We start from the raw sequence: 19,779 nt of genomic DNA on the forward strand, positions 1-19,779 counted from the left end.
TGGCGGGTTCAAACCCAGCCCCAGCCAAAAAAAAAAAAAAAATCAAAAAATAGCCACGCATTGTGGTGGGTACTTGTAATCCTAGCTACTTGGGAGGCTGAGGTGAGAGAATTGCTTAAGCCCAAAAGTTTGAGGTTGCTGTGAGCTATGACGCCACAGCACTCTACCAAGGGTGACACAGTGAGATTCTGTCTCAAAATAAATAAATAAATAAAAATAAAAACTGAATTTATATTACTTTTGATGAGTAACACTAAGAAAAACACTCAATGTCATTAAAAACATGCAAAATTATAAAAACAAAGTTCTGGACACTGGCATTCATGGAAGCTGGTGCTGACTTTTGGCTGCAGCTGGGAGTGGGAGGCATGAGATGGGGACAGTGTGCAGCCAGCAGGCACTCACCTGCCAGCGCAACTTACGGCCCTGCCAACCACACACGAATGGCCACCCCAGCCTCAGAGACTACCACAGCATTCTACACAGAGCTCGGTGAGGTATTAACAGAAAACTTCAGACACCAACACTCTTAGAGAGGTGAGAACACTGCAGCCATGAGCCTTGCAGGTGGCCGTGAACAAGAATCTGACGGCAGAAATGAGACAGAACTGAAAGGTAAAGTGACAAAATCTCCCAGACGGGAAAGAGAAGGCAGCAGGAAGGGAAGAAAAAGGCATCTTGGAGGATGGTAAAAAACAAACAAACAAACAATAGCAACAGTAACAAAAAAACTCTGTCTCATTAAAATAATAAACAAATAAAAATTTTAAAAAGGGCCAGGTGTAGTGACTCACACCTATAATCCCAGTACTCTGGAAGGCCAAGGTAGGAGGATCACTTGAGCTCAGGAGTTCAAGACCAGCCTGAGCAAGAGCAAGACCCTATCTCTGCTAAACATAGAAAAACTAGCCAGCTATAATGGGGGGCACCTGTAGTCCCAGATACTTGGGAGGCTGAGGCAGGAGGACCACTTGAGCCCAGGAGTTTGAGGTTGCTGTGAGCTATGGTGCCATTTAATCGGAGACAGAATCTCACTCCTTTGGCCTGGGTAGAGTGCTGTGGCCTCAGCTTAGCTCACAGTAATTTCAAACACCTGAGCTCAAGATAGCCTCCTGCTTGGACTCTCAGAGTATAGGATTACAGGAGTGAGCTACCATGCCCCTCCTAAAAAAATTTTTTTTACTTACTATGGGTATGATCCATGGATACGTGCACACTTCCTGGGTGTAGGACACAACTACAACTCTGATTTTTACCTGTCAGGTGTAAATTATATGACCTAATGGTACCCTCATATTAATCTAAAATTTAAAAAGAATTTTTAAAAAATTAACTTTCTAGGCTCTTTCTCCTTTCAATTTTCCTTTTCTTTCCTATTTTTTTTCCTTTCAATTTTCTTGTAGGTTCTAGCACTTCATAAGTTTTACTAGAAAACAGGATTCATAATTTCCTGTTTCTCCCAAGCGGGATGAGCTATGAGATATAAACCAACTTTCTGCTCCTGGAAGCTACACTGCAAGTAAGCTAAGATACAACTTCATTATTCTAAACAAGAACCCCCAGGTCGCTCTTAAGGCTTTTCAGTGTGAGGCTATCTCAGGGCTATTTTCCTTCTTTGCTTAAATTCACGTCCTTACACAATGATTACATAGGGAAACATTAACATTCTTTGATCCCAAATGAATCATCCTAAAAGTTCATTAATGAATAAAGCTAAGTAGTGACATTTGGAATTAAACAATTTCCTTTAAAAAATCATTATATGGGGCGCCACCTGTGGCTCAGTAGTAGGGAGCTGGTCCCATATACGGAGGGTGGTAGGTTCAAACATAGTCCTGGCCAAACTGCAACAAAAAAATAGCTGGGTGTTGTGGCGGGTGCCTATAGTCCCAGCTACTCAGGAGGCTGAGGCAAGAGAATTGCCTAAACCCAGGAGTTGGAGGTTGCTTTGAGCTGTGACACTACAGCACTCTACTGAGGGTGATAAAGTAAGACTCTGTCTCTAAAAAAAAAAACAAAAAAATCATTATAGGGGCTCAGTGCCTGTGGCTCAAGCGGCTAAGGCGCCAGCCACATACATCTGAACTGGCGGGTTCGAATCCAGCCTGGGCCCACCAAACAAAAATGATGGCTACAACCAAAAATAGCCGGGTGTTGTGGTGGGTGCCTATATACTCCCGGCTACTTGGGAAGCTGAGGCAGGAGAATCACTTGAGCCCAGAAGTTGAAGGTTGCTGTGAGCTGTGATGCCATGGCACTTTACCCAGGGCGACAGCTTGAGGCTCTGTCTCAAAAAAAAAAAATCATAATACGCTGGGCATAGTGACTCACTCCTGTAATCCCAGCACTCTGGGAGGCCAAGTCAGGCGGATCACCTGAGCTCACAAGTTAGAGACCAGTCTGAACTAGAGTGAAACCCTGTCTCAAAAAAAAAAATATCCGGACACTGTGGCAGGCACCTGTAGTCCTAGCTACTAGGGAGGCTAAAGCAAGAGAATCACTTTAGACCAGGAGTCTGAAGTTGCTGTTGAGCTATGACACCATGGCACTCTACGAACGGTGACAAAGTGAGACTCTGTCTCAAAAAAAAAACAAAAACAAAAACAAAAACAAAAACACAGGCTTGGTGCCTGCAGCTCAAGCAACGAAGGCACCAGTCACACACACCTGAGATAGAGTCTCACTATATCGGGTTCGAATCCAGCCCAGGCCTGCCAAACAACAATGACAACTACAACCAAAAAATAGCCAGGCGTTGTGGCGGGTGCCTGTAGTCCCAGCTACTTGGGATGCTGAAGCAAGAGAATCGCTTAAGCCCAGGAATTGGAGGTTGCTGTGAGCTGTGATGCCACCACACTCTACCCAGGGCAATGGCTTGAGGCTCTGTCTCAAAAAAAAAAAACATACATATATATAAATAAAAAAATAATAAATCATAACAATTTTAGAGCCAATATTTTATAAGTAAAACACATTAGTGATAAAAAAGATTTCTCTACAAAAGAAACACAATCCTAGCATTATCAAAAAACCACTGGAAACAGAGCAGCCCCTGTCCGTGTCATCTGCCATACATACCTCTTCAGGGACTCTATAAAAGCTGCGCGGGAGTCAGGGGCTTTCGGGAGCTGTGTGCAGAAAGAGAGCCCAGTGAGATGTTGGCGAGGGATGTCCCTGTCCTCTGGTCATAAACTCATGGAGACACATACTGACCACTCGAGGTGTGAGCAGGGAAGGGAGAAAGTGCGCCAGGTAGTACGGCCTCCGGAATATACTGCAGCAGAGAAAAGCAGATGGCACCTCGTGAGACCACAGAGAGGCTCAAGCCAGTGCCACAGCTATGGTCCCAGCTACTCAGGAGTCTGAGGCAGGAGGATTGCTTGAGCACAAAAGTTGGAGGCTGCAAGGGAGATGTGGTTACACCACCGCTCTCTAGCCTGGGAGAGAGACAGGGAGCCTGTCTCAAAAAAAAAAAAAGAAGAAAAAGCTGGGCTTGGTGGGTGCCTGTAGTCCCAGCTACTCGGGTGGCTGAGGCAGAAGGATGGCTTGAGCCCAGGAGTTCCAAGTTGCTGTGAACTATGATGATGACACACTGATCTACTCAGGGAGACAGAGTGAGACAAACCAAACAAACAAACAAAAACCTCCCACAATGAAAAGGCAGTTTCCAGGAAGGGACAGAGGGGTGGCACTGTTGGTGGTGGTTCTCACATCAAGCTATAATGTCTAAATGTGTCTTTATCTTCTCTCTCACTGTTCTGGGACAAGCCATACACAGATAGTCTGTGCTGCCCACAACCCTGCATCCCAGGGAGTCCAGACGAAGTCCTGCGTGCATGGGGCTTGGCCCTGGATCCTGGGTTAACTCAAGGCCAAGAGGTGGCCCTAAGTCCATTTTAGATATTCTTCTTGGAGCTGACCTCAAAATTCTGGGAACTGAAATCAGTTTACCCACATTGGTAGCAACCTGAACTTAAGCTGTCTGTGGGTCTCACCATTCAACTCTGTGCTGACTCCACATTAGCCACCAAGAAAGTAATGATAAAAAAATCACTGTCACCTGACTTGGTGCCCAGCATAGTGGTTACAGCACCAGCCATATACACCAAGGGTGGCGGGTTCAAACCGGCCTGGGCCAACTAAATAACTGCAATAAAAAAATAGCCAGGTGTTATGGCAGGTGCCTGTAGTCCCAACTACTTGGGAGACTGAGGAAAGAGAATCACTTAAGCCCAAGAGTTTGAGGTTGCTGTGAGCTATGATGCCACAGTACTCTACCAAAGGCGATATAGTGAGACTCTGTCTCAAAAAAATAATAATAATCACTGTCATCAACACGTAAGCCCACTGACTCCCCCCACACTCCAGTCTCCCCAGTGATGCTGCTGTCAGCTGTTTCAGGGAAGGAGGGCACCATATGCCTGGAGAGCAAGGGCATAGCCCTCCATGACTGTGCCCCTCAGGGCAGGGTCTTTGATGTGGCCTTTTCACTCCTACTCTTGGCTCTCCAAGAATAGACAGGGACCTCCTGACCACAGGGACACACTCAGGAGAGCCCCACCATGACGATTCCATGGTGAGGCCTGGACATCTTGTGGCTGGACCCTACCTGGCCTCCATGACGGTGACTGGGATTCTGCCTGTATGCTCGAACACCACAATGGCCTTTTCAACATCTTGGGATGCCTGGCTGTGGGGCTGGTTCCCACACAGGGAGATGGGGGGAAAAGAACAGAAGATTTTACAGAGAAAGTGAGCAAACAAGGCCAGCACCAACCTCCTCTTCCTTGTTGCAATGATTTTCTGCACAAATTAAAGGTAAAAGGTTGACATCCTTACACACAGCAAGGATCTGGGACCTATAAGCAAATTCCCTAAAAGAGCAAGCTGTGGAAAAGGTCACACTAGCTGTTTCCACCCTCAGAAGCTCATTCTGGCTCAGCATGGTGGTTTAAGCCTATAATCCCAGCACTTAGGGAGGCTGAGGCAAGAGGGTCACTGGAAGCCAGGAGGGCAAGACCTGCCTGGGCAACATGTCCAGACCCCATTATGACAGAAGGTTAGCCAGGCATGGTGACACACTCAGGAGGCGGAGGTGGAAGGATGGCTTGGACCCAGGAGTTCAAGGCTGCAGGAGTTATGGTCACCCACTGCACTTCAACCTTATCTCCCAAATATTAGATTAAATTAAAAAATCCAAAAAAAGATTTCCAGGTGGTAAGAAGTAGGGACTTAGGACTGCAAACTAATATAATCTTTTTGGAAGAAAGTATGGCGAATCCTCAAAGAACTGAAATTAGACCTCCTGTTTGATCCTGCAATCCCACTACTAACCATCTACCCAGAAGGAAAAAAATTATTTTATCATAAGGACATTTGCACTAGACTGTTTATTGCAGTTCAATTTATAATTGCCAAAATGTGAAAACAACCCAAATGCCTACCAACCTAGGAATGGATTAACAAACTGTGGTATGTGTACACCATGGAATACTATTCAGCCATAAAGAAGATGGGGACTTTACATCTTTTGCAGTAACGTGGATGGAGGTAGAACACATTCTTCTTAGTAAAGCATCGCAAGAATGGAAAAACAAGAATCCAATGTGCTCAATTTTAATATGAAGGAAGTAGATGAGATAATACAAGGGGGGTTAGTGAAGGAGAGGGGGGGAGGAGGAGGGAGATGGGAAGTGCTTCCACTTAATGGGCTCGATGTTAGGGTGTGTGACACACCTTTTGGGGGCAGGCACAATTACAAGTGGGACTTTACCTAACAAATGCAATCAGTGTAATTTAATTCTTTATACCCTCAACAAATCCCAAACAATACAAAAAAAAAAAAAAAGGTAGAGACTTAAATTTTTTTTTTTTTGTAGACAGAGTCTCACTCTATGGCCTTCAGTAGAGTGCCATGGCGTCACACAGCTCACAGCAACCTCCTGGGCTTATGTGATTCTCTTGCCTCAGCCTCCAAGTAGCTGGGACTATAGGCGCCTGCCATAACGCCCAGCTATTTTTTTGTTGCAGTTCTGCCCGGGCTGGGTTTGAACCCGCCACCCTTGGTATATGGGGCCAGAACCCTACCCAGTGAGCCACAGGCGCCGCCCAAGAGTTAATTTTTAACATTTTTAAAAAAATCATGAAATGGCAACTTATGAACAGCAATGAATTTTCAATAGAAAATTTGATCAATCACTTTCACCTAATACTGTGACTGTGTCTGTAAGTAGCAGACAGTCAACAGCAACTTGTGGCTTCCAAGTAAAGAGGTCTTAAAAAATAGAAAAGGTGGGCGGCGCCTGTGGCTCAGTGGGTAGGGCGCCAGTCCCGTATACCAAGGGTGGCAGGTTCAAACCTGGCCCCAGCCAAACTGCAACAAAAAAAAATAGCCAGGCGTTGTTGACGGGCACCTGTAGTCCCAGTTACTCAGGAGGCTAAGGCAAGAGAATCAATCGCCTAAGCCCAGGAGTTGGAGGTTGCTGTGAGCTGACAGCATGGCACTCTACCGAGGGCCAAGGGCGATAAAGTGAGACTCTCTAAAAAAAAAAAAAAAAAAATAGAAAAGGTGGGCAGCAGCTGAGACCCTGAAGGCACCTGAGGCGACATTACCTCTGGAACGTCCCCAGCTGATGACAAGTCCTCATAGAGTCCCATGTTTTCTACAGAAACCTTCAGAGATAATACAGACAAGAATGTGAGGACAAGGACAGTGCTATCCACCAGGACAGGCCCGAGGAGCAGACAAAGACAAAGCTAAACTTGCCTTGAGGTCAGCCAGGCGCGTCTTGGCCAGGGAGACATAGTCGGTAAGGAGAGAGCGATACTTATCTGGGACCAGCGGGGGGTGAAGAATGTGCACCTGGGGACAGACAGCATCAGTTCAGAGACCGTCTGGGGCTTTTCGAAGAGGCAGCAGCTCACGTCCAAGACGAACAGTGATGCTGACTGGGACACACAGTCCTTCCCCTAACTCTCAAGTGAGCCCAGTGAACAAGTGGCAAAATGAAACCCACCACAGCAGAAGGCTGCTCTCCAGGCGGATCTAATGATGTCCCAATGCAGTTCACCCTGCAGAGCGTGTGAGGGCAATGGGTGAGGAATCTAGCGCCCCAGGTCCCACCAGGACATCTGCAGCCCCTGCCCCCAGCCACCACAGCACAGTGGAGCCAGCACTGACTCCAAGTTGAAAGGATGGCAGAGTCAACGAGCAGAAAGAGGGCAGCCCCCCAGAGGACCCCGAACGCTCCTGACACATGTGTCTGAGTTCACAAGGAAGTCACAGGTTTGCTGCGGGAACAGCCTGTGAGTGTGGGCGCCAGCTGTGCGCACGCAGCACTCAGGATCAATAGAGGCAGTGGGGAGGCCCCAGACACTGTTATCATGTTCCCACTCTTTCCCCTCACGCATGGGCAAGAGGATGCCTGCCAGACCCCTTGGTGACCAAATAAACTCCCCCCCTCCTCTGACCACCTCTAGGCTATGGTTGGGAGGCTCAAGACAGGAAGACAGGCCCAATCCCAGCTCAGAGGAGCCTGACCACAAGCCCCAGGCCACACACAGACCGCATGAGGTCTGCTTTGCTTGTTTGTGGTGTCGGACATCACAGATCTTTTCCTCTACTCACTAGCTTTCGTTAGTGTTTGTGTATTTACTGTGTGGCCCAGGATAACTTGTATTCTACAATGTGCAGAAAAAGGTTGGATATTCCTGCTTTAGCTAGAGTCATCTTTTTGTCTTGAAGAGCTAACTACAGACACAATACAAGCAAAGCTCCAGCCCCGGGCGGTGCCTGTGGCTCAGTCAGTAAGGCGCCGGCCCCATATACCGAGGGTGACGGGTTCAAACCCAGCCCCGGCCAAACTGCAACCAAAAAATAGCCGGGCGTTGTGGCGGGCGCCTGTAGTCCCAGCTACTCGGGAGGCTGAGGCAAGAGAATTGCTTAAGCCCAGGAGTTGGAGGTTGCTGTGAGCTGTGTGAGGTCACGGCACTCTACCGAAGGCCATAAAGTGCCGCACCCCCGGCATCTAGCCGGGGTGAAGTGGCGCTGTCCGCATTATAAAATGCGTGAGTAGGTGGTATGTGCTCCCCGGAGCGAAACCCCCAGCCCCCCTGGTTTGCGACAGCAGCGCATAAGTTGCCTAGCATGCCTTTGTTTGAACGTAATGACTCACGAGGTGCGGCATAAAAGCCTAAAAAACCTTTGCTCTGAAACCTGTCTGTTCAGTTGGATGCCTGATTATTGCCTGATTGTCTTGAGAAACTAAGAATAAACACAGTGACTTACTGATCCACAATTAAACACAGCAAGTATAGCTGTGCTGAACTCAGTGGCTCCAAGAGAGCCTGCACAACAGCACGTCCCTACCATAAATGTCAGTGACTTGAGACAATGCAGGCACGGCAAACAAGATGTTCCAACATGACACCTTCTGCAGTAAAACTTTACTTAGAAAAACATCTTACTTCACTAATTTTCATATGTAACACAAATCAATAAAGTAGTTTAATGTTTAACAAACAATGAATCAAAATATAGTTACTAATTAGAGTAAAAATATATAGAAGTAGTCAAGCATTATACATAAAAGAATATGTTCAGCTGTTCTTAAAAGAGATCATAAGAAACTGAGACCAATTACAGAACTAAGAGAAGTCACAAATCTTGACATTCCTAGATAAGGGGAAGCAACCAGGTGTTACTAATGAAACCACTTCCCTAGAACAAAAACCTTGAAAAAATAAACCACCTCCCTCCAAAAAGAAAAACCTTGAAAACATATAGTGCATGATAAACCACATATGGAAACACAAAGATAATTGGAGACACAAAGATAATTCACAAGCATAAACAAAATAATGATTACATTGTTTTAACCCTGGAAAGAAAATGTATAAATACCAGACTTAAAAATCAATAAAGTGCAGCTGCTTTGTGTGGCAGTCTGTCATTTCAACCTGCGTCGACCTTTCAATCAACCTGAGCCGTTCGCCCTGAGCACCCTCAAACTGAGGCCCATCGACTGGCGGTCCGCGACAATAAAGTGAGACTCTGTCTCTACAGAAAAAAAAAAAAATTGTTTATGGGTGGCGCCTGTGGCTCAAGGAGTAGGGCGCCGGTCCCATATGCCGGAGGTGGCGGGTTCAAACCCAGCCCTGGCCAAAAAACCACAAAAAAAAAAAAAAAAAAAAGCTCCAGCCCCCACCCCTCAGTGGACACATTCCCCGAATGCAATGCAAATTCCTTAATCAAAAAAGAAGGAAAGAACCAGGATCCAGGTCCTCCACCCCTCATAAGGAATGCTGGGTTATCTCATTAAAAAAAAAAAAAAAAAAGCATTTTTAGTTTTTATTTTATTATTATTTTTTGTGAGAGCCTCACTATGTTGCCCTCAGTAGAATGCCGGGGCATCACAGCTCACAGCAACTTCAAACTCTTGGGCTCAAGCAATTCTCTTGCCTCGGCCTCCCTTGTAGCTGGGACTACTATAGGCACCCACCACAATGCCCGGATATTTTTTTGTTTGTTTGTTTAGCGGGCTCAGCCTGGGTTTGAACCCACCAGCCCTGACGCATGTGGCCGGCACCCTAACTGCTGCGCTATGGGCGCTGGGCCAATAAAACATTTTTTTTTTTTTTTTTTTTTTTGTGGTTTTTGGCCGGGGCTGGGTTTGAACCCGCCACCTCCGGCATATGGGACCGGCACCCTACTCCTTGAGCCACAGGCGCCACCCCCAATAAAACATTTTTAAATCATGAAATTAATATGAACCTCTAACTGGGCTGGGTGGAACGGCACTTACAGTCTCAGCTACTCAGGAGGCTGAGGCAGGAGGATTGCCTGAGCCCAAGAGGTTGAGGCTGCTGTGAACTGTGATGATACCACAGCACTCTACCCAGAGTGACAATGAGACTGTCTCAAAAAAATAAAAAACACATCTCAAGCTGTACACTACTAGAAGTTCTACTTTTTTTCGTCCAGTTCCAGAAGTAAGGATAGTTTTGGGGAAAATCTTTCCAGACTTTTCTCCTCATATGTATAAAATGTCAGGCGGCGCCCATAGCTCAGTAGGGAGGGCGCCGGCCACATACACTGGAGGCTGGTGGGTTCAAATCCAGCCCAGGCCAGCTAAAAAAACAATGACAACTGCGACGACGACGACGACAACAACAACAACAGGGCAGCGCCTGTGGCTCAGTGAGTAGGGTGCCAGCCCCATATGCCGAGGATGGCGGGTTCAAACCCAGCCCTGGCCAAACTGCAACAAAAAAACAGCCGGGCGTTGTGGCGGGCGCCTGTAGTCCCAGCTGCTCAGGAGGCTGAGGCAAGAGAATCGCGTAAGCCCAAGAGTTAGAGGTTGCTGTGAGCTGTGTGACATCCTGGCACTCTACCCGAGGGCGGTACAGTGAGACTCTGTCTCTACAAAAACAACAACAACAACAACAACAACAACAACAAAAAACAGCCAGGTATTCTGGCACCAGGCCCCATATACCGGAGGTGGCGGGCCCAAACCCAGCCCCAGCCCAAAACTGCAAAAAAAAAAAAAGAAAAAGAAAATAAATAAAATGATTTTTAAAAAGAGTATTTAAAAAAAATTAAAATGAAATTAAATGAGTCACTTTTTAAAGCAAAATGAAACCTACTACACTCGCTGATGAATGATTTACTCGCCCTGCAGAGCCGGACACTGAGGACGTATCTCCACACCACTGAGACGTGTCACTCCAGATGGCTGCCAACTGTGAACGGGCCACCACACTGATGTCCCCACCCACAACATTTGTGTCCCTTCGCTATAAACTGTGTAGGGGAGAGAGGGAAACAGCTGAGGCTCAGGGCACAGAGGCAGCTAGGGGGTCCTCAGACAGAAAAGTGAGCAAAGCGCTTCGAGCCACAGGGCGGCAGAGTCTCACCTGCATGTACCGGGGACCCTCGAAGGGCACGAGATCTGACAGGAATGTGAAGAGGAAGACCAGCGCCTTCTTGCTGCAGATGTGGTGGCCTCGTGTGGTCCCAAAGGAGGCCTGTGGAGACATGGGCATGAGGCCCAAGGACAGCCAGGCAGGGTCAGGGCTGCCATGACAGCCTCCGTCTCATCACTAGAAAATTGGTACTATAACAGAGAGAAATGACCAATAGTGATTTTGGTTCATAATTTCAAAAGGTCATGCTGGGCTTTCAAGAGCTAAACCGAAAGTTTATCCAAAGGAAGAAAGTAAAAACTAATTTGCTACAGAAACAGTAACTATAGCATCCTCCTATGATCCTCATATACGATCAGGAACTGCCCTAACAAAGGCTCTCCTCCAAAAATGTGCTCTCTTCATCCCTGAAAGCTGCTTTGAACACACCTTTACTCCTAAACTCATCCCTGACTTGACCATGCAGAGGCAGCTGCAGGAACACAGGCCAAGGCAGCTGTCCCCACACTGACATGGCGAGCTCACAGCATAATCGCAAAAGGCTAGCAGGCATGGTGCCAACCCTTCCCAGGGCAGATGGGGCGGCCACAGTTGCTGCTATAGACCCTGTGGGTCAGGGCAAGATGGAGGCTTCAATAAACACGGCCCCAAACACATCACAGATGAACGTGGAGATAGGACGTGTACATGGGGGCCAAACGACTCACCCAGCACCACAGACGCTCCCGCTGGGCTGGCCACGTATGAGCAGGCAGCACACTACACAAGACACACTCACTGCCCAGCAGGAAAAGCTGAAGACCCACCTTGGTCTTCTTAAGCAGCACCATGTTCTCTCACAATCTATCAATTCTATTGGGTGTCATCAAGCAAACAGACGCTAAAAAAACGTAAGATAAAAAAGCCTGTGGCTCAAGCGGCTAAGGCATCAGCTATATACACCTGAGCTGGTGGGTTCGAATCCAGCCCAGGCTCGCCAAACAATGACAGCTGCAATCAAAAAATAGCCGGGCATTGTGGCGGGTGCTTATAGTCCCAGCTACTTGGGAGGCTGAGGCAGGAGAATTGCTTGAGCCCAGGAGTTGGAGGTTGCTGTGAGCTGTGATGTCACAGCACTCTACCCAGGGCAACAGCTTGAGGCTCTGTCTCAAAAAAAAGCGGGGGGGGGGGGAAGGCTGATGACACCATAACATGCTCCTGAGAGAGTATGCAGAGAAACAAAGCTCAGACATCAGCGACGTGCCAAAGACTAGGAAAGCAAGCAGCTCAGTGTCTGTCAGTTAGAGACACAACAAGCCAGAGACTATGGTAGGGAGTCCACGCTGGCGCACAACCATCCCATCCCATGGCCACCCAAGTCTCCCATCTCAGGAACAGGGTCACAGTTCACTTGACCCTGAACACTTCCCATGACTCAGTGAGATGCTGGCTGTGGCAGAGACACACATGTGCCAATATGGGAACCCACATTCTACAGAGCATTCAGGTAAAAACCTCAGGGACGCACACACCAGAGTGTACCCATAGCAGTCAGTTTTAGTTTCTCTTCAAGAAAAAAGCATTTCTTTCGATAATTAAAAACAAATTACCTAACGACATAATGTGGTGTGCTAAGAACTATTTTAACAACCCAAAGGGTTCAAATTAGCAATCACTTGGTCTATTTACATTAACATTTCTTTAAAAAAAAAAAAAAAATTAAAACAAGGCCAGGAACAGTGGCTCACACCTGTAATCCCAGAACTCTGGGAGGCTGAGAAGGGTGGATCACCTGAGCTCATGAGTTTAAGACCAGCCTGAGCAAAGGAGTGTTTTCTCTACTGAAAACAGAAAAACTAAGCTGGACACAATTGCTCATGCCTGTAATCCCAGCACTCTGGGAGGTCCAGGCAGGTGGATTGCCTGAGCCCATAGGTTCGAGACCAGCCTGAGTCAGAGCAAGATCCCTATCTCTAAAAATAGCTGGACATTGTGGTGGGTGCCTGTAGCCCCAGCTACTCTCAAGGCTAAGGTAAGAGAATTGCTGGAACCCACAAGTTTGAGGTTGCTGTAAGCTATGATGATGCCATGGCATTCTACCCAAGGCAACAAAGTGAGACTCTGTCTAAAGGGGAAAAAAAAAATGAAAAAGATTAAAATTGCTATTCAAATTTCAAACATTAAATAACTATATATACATCAATAATGGTCATCCAAGTATACACTTAAATTGGGTACTGTATTTAAATTACACTTCTAGGCCAGGTGCGGTGGCCTAAAAATGGAAAACTGAGGCAAGAGGATCACTTGAACCTAAGAGGTTGAGGCTGTTGTGAGCTATGATGCCACAGCACTCTACCAAGGGCAACACAGTGAGACTCTGTCTCAAAAAAAAACACAAAATTATACTTCTATGCAGGTGCCTACCATAACACCCAGTTAGGTTTGGGTTTTGTTTTTTTTTTTTGTAGAGACAGAGTCTCACTTTATGGCCCTCGGTAGAGTGCCGTGGCCTCACACAGCTCACAGCAACCTCCAACTCCAGGGCTTAAGCGATTCTCTTGCCTCAGCCTCCCGAGTAGCTGGGACTACAGGCGCCCGCCACAACGCCCGGCTATTTTTTTGTTGCAGTTTGGCCAGGGCCGGGTTTGAACCCGCCACCCTCGGTATATGGGGCCGGCGCCTTACCGACTGAGCCACAGGCACCGCCCTGGGTTTTTTTTTTTTTTCTATATTTAGCAGAGACAGGGTCTTGCTCTGCTCAGGCTGGTCTCCAACTCTGGAGCTCAGGCAATCTACCTGCCTCAGACTCCCAGAGTGCTATGACTATAGGTGTGAGACACTGCACCCGACCAAAATGATGGCTTTCGAAGGTAAAAGGAAAAGCAAACAAAACCACAACACTCTCCTGGACACAGCACTCCAGAAGTGTTCCTCTCCCAACGCTCTGTCACCTTGGGACAATGTAAACCTGGAAGATACCTGATCTAAGACCCAGATCACCAGGTGGACTGCTGCCTTCCAGAGAAGTGACAGAGCATCCAGGACAGCAGGCCGGGGGCAAGTGAACGGCCCAGAGTCATGGCGGGTTCTGACACAAAGGGTTCAGCACCTGGCTGTGCACAGAGTGAGCAACTCGTGTCTGTGTCACCTGGGCAGAGTTGGGGGAGCCTACGCTCCAATGAGAAGGCACTCCAAGGAAATCATGCACCTTCTCCCAACAGATCAGAGGGTGGCAGCTCACCTGCTAAGCAGCCCCCTTCTTAGAGGGCAAGGCACTGCTGCCCTCTGAGTCTGGAGGAAAGAGAGATTCTCACAGAGAGGCAACTAGTGCCCATGGTGGGTGGTTGCAAGCCCAGCACTGCCACAGGGTTCACTCTCCAAACAGCATCTGCCCAAGCTTCAGTGCTGATGTCCGAAAGACACTCCCCAGCACGGCCCAGGGGTCCCCACTTCAGCTGCTTCCCAGGTGAGTATGATGCTCACGCAGGCTTGGGGAGCAGCAAGTGAACCTCTGGTGGGTACACAGGTGCATTACAGGACACAGGGAGCATGGTGCCTCTGGGAATAAGGTTCTTAAGAGAAAACCAGACTCAGCAGATTTTGCAAAAAAGCAGCAAGAGCAATTCTGCTCCCTCTTTCGGGACTGATCTCACTGATTTTCTTATAAAAGAGAAAAGGAAGGCTGGGTCCAGTGGCTCACGACTGTAATCCCAGCATGCTGGGAGGCTGAGGCAAGTGGTTCCCTTGAGCTCTAAAATCAACCTGAGCAAGAGCAAGACTCCCCATCTCCAAAAATAGCCAGGTGTTGTGGCAGGCACCTGTAGTCCCAGCTACTCGGGAGGCTGAAGCAAAAGGATCACATGAGCCCAAGAGTTTGAGGTTGCTGTGAGCTATAATGCCACAGCACTCTACCCAGTGCAACTGAGTGAGACTCTGTCTCCAGAAGAAAAAAATAAAAGAGTGAAGGAGGCTTAGTCAAGTAGCTAAGGCGAAAGGGCGCTGGCAGGGAGGACAGACCCCCGCGAGCCAGCTGGGAGGAAGCCATTAGAGACACCCATGAAGGTCCCCTAGGGACAGGATGCAGATTCCCTGCCAACTTCAAGGGCTCTCCTGGCTGAGAGCACTGGGGAGGAGACTAAACACTCTGATGCCAGGCTGCGCAGAGAATCACTCTCTTACCTTGAACCAGTCTGCGTAGGACAGGAATGCAGAGGGGCCCTCCAGTGCAGCCTGGCGCACAACCAAGAATGCGGTGACCAGGCTGTCCAGGTGGAAGCTCTCGAATGCACGGGTCATCAGACAGGACACCCAACCTAGGGGAGAGCCAGGACTGTCACAGGTACCAGACGGAAATGAAACATCAAGTATCAGTTAGGAGAATGTACTCTCCCCAATGCGAATTTTCAAAAGGCAACAGCTAGGCTCCCTGAGACTCTGCACCAGTGTATAGCACAGGTCTCAGAGAGGCAGTCCGGACTGGTGAATAAGAGGCTCTGGGCAGGTAGAGAAAGGGCTGACCATAAACACTCCATTGCAGTGGGCAGGCCACCCTCACACACCCTGACCAGTACCACTAGCCCTGTGGAACACACCGCTGATCAGCCGCTGTGCTTCTGGGAAGCAGATGACCAGGGTAGACACACAATGCAGCACGCGCTTCCAGTTGACTTCCTCTGTTTCTAAGACTTCTTGCAAACGGCCAATCAACTCCTCAGGACTTAGCACCACAAAGAGCTGAAACACAAGTACCACTCCCATTGATGTCATAGCAAACCAGTGTCAGACGGAAGCCAGTCTCTTACCTCCCTCTGCCCACCATGGCCACCTCCCACGGGAAAGACTTAGAGGTATGCAGCTCAGCCTGGTACTGTGTGGCTGGAGAATTCTCTCAGGGAAGAGGGCTCTGCCCAGCATGGACAGCCAGGGTCTCACTGAGACTGCAGAGCCCCCACATGGTGCCCATGGGAGTCAGCTAGACAAGGACGGGGCTGCCAGCAGAGGTGGCCACACATGTGTGTGCAGCCCTCACCCACCCTGCGGTACAGAGTGCTCAGCAGAGGGTGGGTCCGTGCGAAGCTCCACTCTCTCTGCATCTGAATGGCGTCAGACACTGCAAGGAGAAAAGAGTGATTACCACAAAGCTCTGCTTTAAAGCTTCAGTGTAAAAACACTATCTTACATTTTTTCAGGAAGTGCAACACCTTCCTGTGTATCTACTTTCTAAAGTATTGATCCCCTGTGCCTCTGGCCCCATTACTGACTGGTAACTCTTTGTCATAGTCCCTAAAAATACTTCCTGACTTATCAAATGCATTTTAACTTTGCTCCTTTTAAGCTTAAACTGTCCATAAACCAATCACAGTGAGGTAGCTATTCAAGACACCCGGCTGGGAGCAGGTGCCCAGGCCTTTGGAGAGCATGTCACAGCAATGTCCCGACCAAGTCCCTCCTGCTAATCTTCTCTGGGGAATGCCATGAGACTCAGAAGGCCCAGTGGACACAGGGTTCATTTCAGCCTCATCAGGAAGCGTCTGTAGTATTCAGGGGAGCAGGATACCCCTGGGCAGAAGATGCCCGTCAAATACAAGAAAACTGCCTAAGTCGATCAGTAAATGCTTATGATACAACAACATGTTAAAATGGAATCATGCTATTTACAGTATAATAACTTTTTCTTTTTTTTTTTTTTTTTTGAGACAGTCTTAATTTGTCACCCTTGGTACAGTGCCCTGGCATCACAACTAACAGCAACCTCCAACTCTTGGGCATAAACGATTCTCTTACCTCAGCCTCCTAAGTAGCTGGGACTACCCATGCCCGCCACAATGCCTGGCTATTTTTGTTGTTGTTGTTGCAGTTGTCATTGTTGTTTAGCTGGCTTGAGCTGGGTTTGAATCTGCCAGCTTCTGTGTATGTCACCAGCACCGTAACCACTGTGCTACAGGCACCAAGCCAGTATAATAACTAAAAAAAATCTGTTTAGGGCTTGGTGCCTATGGCTCAAGCGGTTAAGGCACCAGCCACATACACCTGAGCTGGCAGGTTCGAATCCAGCCCGGGCCCACCAAACAATGACAGCTGCAACCAAAAAATAGCTGGGCATTGAAGCGGGCACCTGTCATCCCAGATACTTGGGAGGCTAAGGCAAGAGAATCGCTTAAGCCCAGGAGTTGGAGGTTGCTATGAGCTGTGATGTCACGGCACTCTACCCAGAGTGACAGCTTGAGGCTCTGCCTCAAAAAAAAAAAAAAAAAAGAAAAAAATCTGTTTAGGGGCAGCGCCTGTGGCTCAAAGGAGTAGGGTACCAGCCCCATATGCCAGAGGTGGCAGGTTCAAATCCAGCACGGGCCTACCAAACAATGACAACTACAACAAAAAATAGCCAGGCATTGTGGCAGGCGCCTGTAGTCCCAGCTCCTTGGGAGGCTGAGGCAAAAGGTGGAGGTTGCTGTGAGCTGTGATGCCACAGCACTCTACTAAGGGTGACAAAGTGAGACTCTGTCTCAAAAAAAAAAGAAAGAAGGAAAAGAAAAGAAAAAGAAGAAGAAATGTTGTATGCCAAGGATATTTCTATTTTGGTGGTAATTCTTCTATCCACTCTTTGATAACTCTGAATTTTCATTTAAGAATGTGTTTTTTGGGGGGGTCAGTGCCTGTGGCTCAGTGGGTAGAGCGCTGGCCCCATATACCAAGGATGGCAGGTTCAAACCCGGCCCCAGCCAAACTGCAACAACAAAAAAAATAGCCGGGCCTGTGGCAGGTGCCTGTAGTCCCAACTACTCGGGAGGCTGTGGCAAGACAATTGCCGAAGCCCAGGAGTTGGAGGCTGGTGTGAGCTATGACGCCATAGCACTCTACCTAGGGAGATAAAGTAAGACTCTGACTCTAAAAAAAAAAAAGCTTAAGTGGCTAAGGTGCCAGCCACATATACCAGAGCTGGCGGGTTCGAATCCAGCCCCTGCCCACCAAACAACAATGACAACTATAACCAAAAATAGCCGGCCGTTGTGGCAGGTGCCTATAGTTCCAGCTACTTGGGAGACTGAGGCAAGAGTATCCCTTAAGCCCAAGAGTTTGAGGTTGCTGTGAACAGTGATGCCACGGCACTCTACCCAGGGCAGCAGCTTGAGATTCTGTCTCAAAAAAAAAAAAGAATGTGTTTCTTTCAAATAAAAGGATATTTAGTAATCAAGTGTTCTTCATGGCTGAGGCATCTTAGATCATTCCATCTTGTCCACATGCCTCAGGTGCCAAGCTCTGGTTGGGGACAGAGTCCCTGGACCCTCCCTGTTAGTGCACCACCGTGGCCACAAGCAGAAAGCAACCCACATGTTCAGTACCAGGACCAACCTTTCAGCACAGGGTTGTAAGTGAGTATCTGAGTCAGAGTGTGACTGAAAAACCTCTTCAGACAATCTGTGGACATTATGCTGCAATACATGTGTCCATCAAAAACGCTGACCCTGCAAACGCAGCAGAAAGATCCTTAAGAAAGGGATTTGAACAACCTGCTACAGTTACACACATCATAAGAACAAGCACCCTAATACAGACAGATTGTGTTCTTGAAAAGTGGCTAAGCAAAGCCCTCACTCCCAATGCAAAGGTCTCTGGAGGTGGGGCAGTGAGCAGGGACACAAAAGGTCATGCGATGGGGCCTTCTTGGTGAGGCCACTGCCCTCACAAGAAGGGACATTATACATGTGAACTTAGTAAATGTAGAATGTAAATGTCTTAACACAATAACTAAGAAAATGCCAGGAAGGCTGTGTTAACCAGTGTGATGAAAATGTGTCAAACGGGGCGGCTCCTGTGGCTCAGTGAGTAGGGCGCCAGCCCCATATGCCAAGGGTGGCAGGTTCAGGCCCAGCCCCGGCCAAACTGCAACAAAAAAATAGCCGGGCACTGTGGTAGGCGCCTGTAGTCCCAGCTGCTCGGGAGGCTAAGGCAAGAGAATCGCGAAAGCCCAAGAATTAGAGGTTGCTGTGAGCCGTGTGACGCCACGGCACTCTACCGGAAGGCAGTACAGCGAGACTCTGTCTCTACCAAAAAAAATAAAAGAAAAGAAAAAACGTTCTATAAACCAATGTATGGTGCCCCATGATCGCATTAATGTACACAGCTATGATTTAATAAAAAAAAAAAAGAAGGGACATTAGTGCTTGGTCCTCTCCACATGTGTGGATACAAGGAAAGGAGGTTTCCTGCAAGCCAGAAAGTGGCCTCCACTGAACCCAGCCACAGCAGCACCAACCTCCAACCTCCAGGTCCACATGTGAGAAAGTGGCTGCTGGCCAAGGCACAGTCTTCAGAACTCAGGCAGCTGACCTAACTGCACAGTGGAGATTCAGAGACAGTGCAGTGTTTTGTGCACTGCTTTAATAAAGGTACTGAATAGTACAATTTTTTTTTTAAGAGACAGAGTCTCTTTATCACCCTCAATAGAGTGCTGTAGCCTCACAGCTCACAGCAACCTCCAATTCCTGGGCTTAGGCGATTCTCTTGCCTCAATCTTCTGAGTAGCTGGGACTTGCAGGCGCCCACCACAACACCTGGCTATTTTTTGTTGCAGTTCGGCTGGGGCCAGGTTCGAACCCACTACCCTTGGTATGTGGGACTGGTGCCCTACCCACTGAGCCACAGGTGCCGCCCAGTACAAATTTTTTTTAATTAATTTATTTTTTGCAATCTATGGCCGGGGCCAGGTTTGAACCCGCCACCTCCAGTATATGGGCCTGGCGCCCCACTCCTTGAGCCACAGGTACCGCCAAGTACAAATTTTTTGATGGAACACTATTAAAGTGGTTGTGGGGACAGGAAATAAGGAGCAAAATAATTAAAGAATGAGAAGACTGGCCAGACACAGTGGTT

General features: G+C 48.0%; 1 protein-coding gene across 5 annotated transcripts in view; it reads right to left on the minus strand.

The window, feature by feature from the left end:
* The window catches only part of FANCA (FA complementation group A), a 71,370-nt gene that overhangs the window by 30,596 nt on the left and 20,995 nt on the right, over window positions 1–19,779 (minus strand). For 3 of the 5 annotated variants that reach the window (XR_008373264.1, XM_053555771.1, XM_053555762.1), the window contains exons 11-20: window positions 18,259–18,371; window positions 15,942–16,018; window positions 15,501–15,642; window positions 15,088–15,221; window positions 10,918–11,028; window positions 6,767–6,862; window positions 6,613–6,672; window positions 4,610–4,698; window positions 3,214–3,274; window positions 3,079–3,128 (exon numbers count right to left, since the gene is read on the minus strand). Coding sequence is in view for 3 of the 5 variants with exons in the window: in XM_053555771.1 (XP_053411746.1) it covers window positions 3,079–3,128; window positions 3,214–3,274; window positions 4,610–4,698; window positions 6,613–6,672; window positions 6,767–6,862; window positions 10,918–11,028; window positions 15,088–15,221; window positions 15,501–15,642; window positions 15,942–16,018; window positions 18,259–18,371 (933 nt within the window). In the remaining 2 variants the exon portion in view is untranslated. The remainder of the gene's footprint in view (window positions 1–3,078; window positions 3,129–3,213; window positions 3,275–4,609; window positions 4,699–6,612; window positions 6,673–6,766; window positions 6,863–10,917; window positions 11,029–15,087; window positions 15,222–15,500; window positions 15,643–15,941; window positions 16,019–18,258; window positions 18,372–19,779) is intronic. The other 2 variants (XM_053555781.1, XR_008373266.1) reach the window with 2 other exon arrangements.

Source organism: Nycticebus coucang, chromosome 2 (assembly GCF_027406575.1).
Source record: "Nycticebus coucang isolate mNycCou1 chromosome 2, mNycCou1.pri, whole genome shotgun sequence".
NCBI classification, from domain to species: Eukaryota; Metazoa; Chordata; class Mammalia; order Primates; family Lorisidae; genus Nycticebus; species Nycticebus coucang.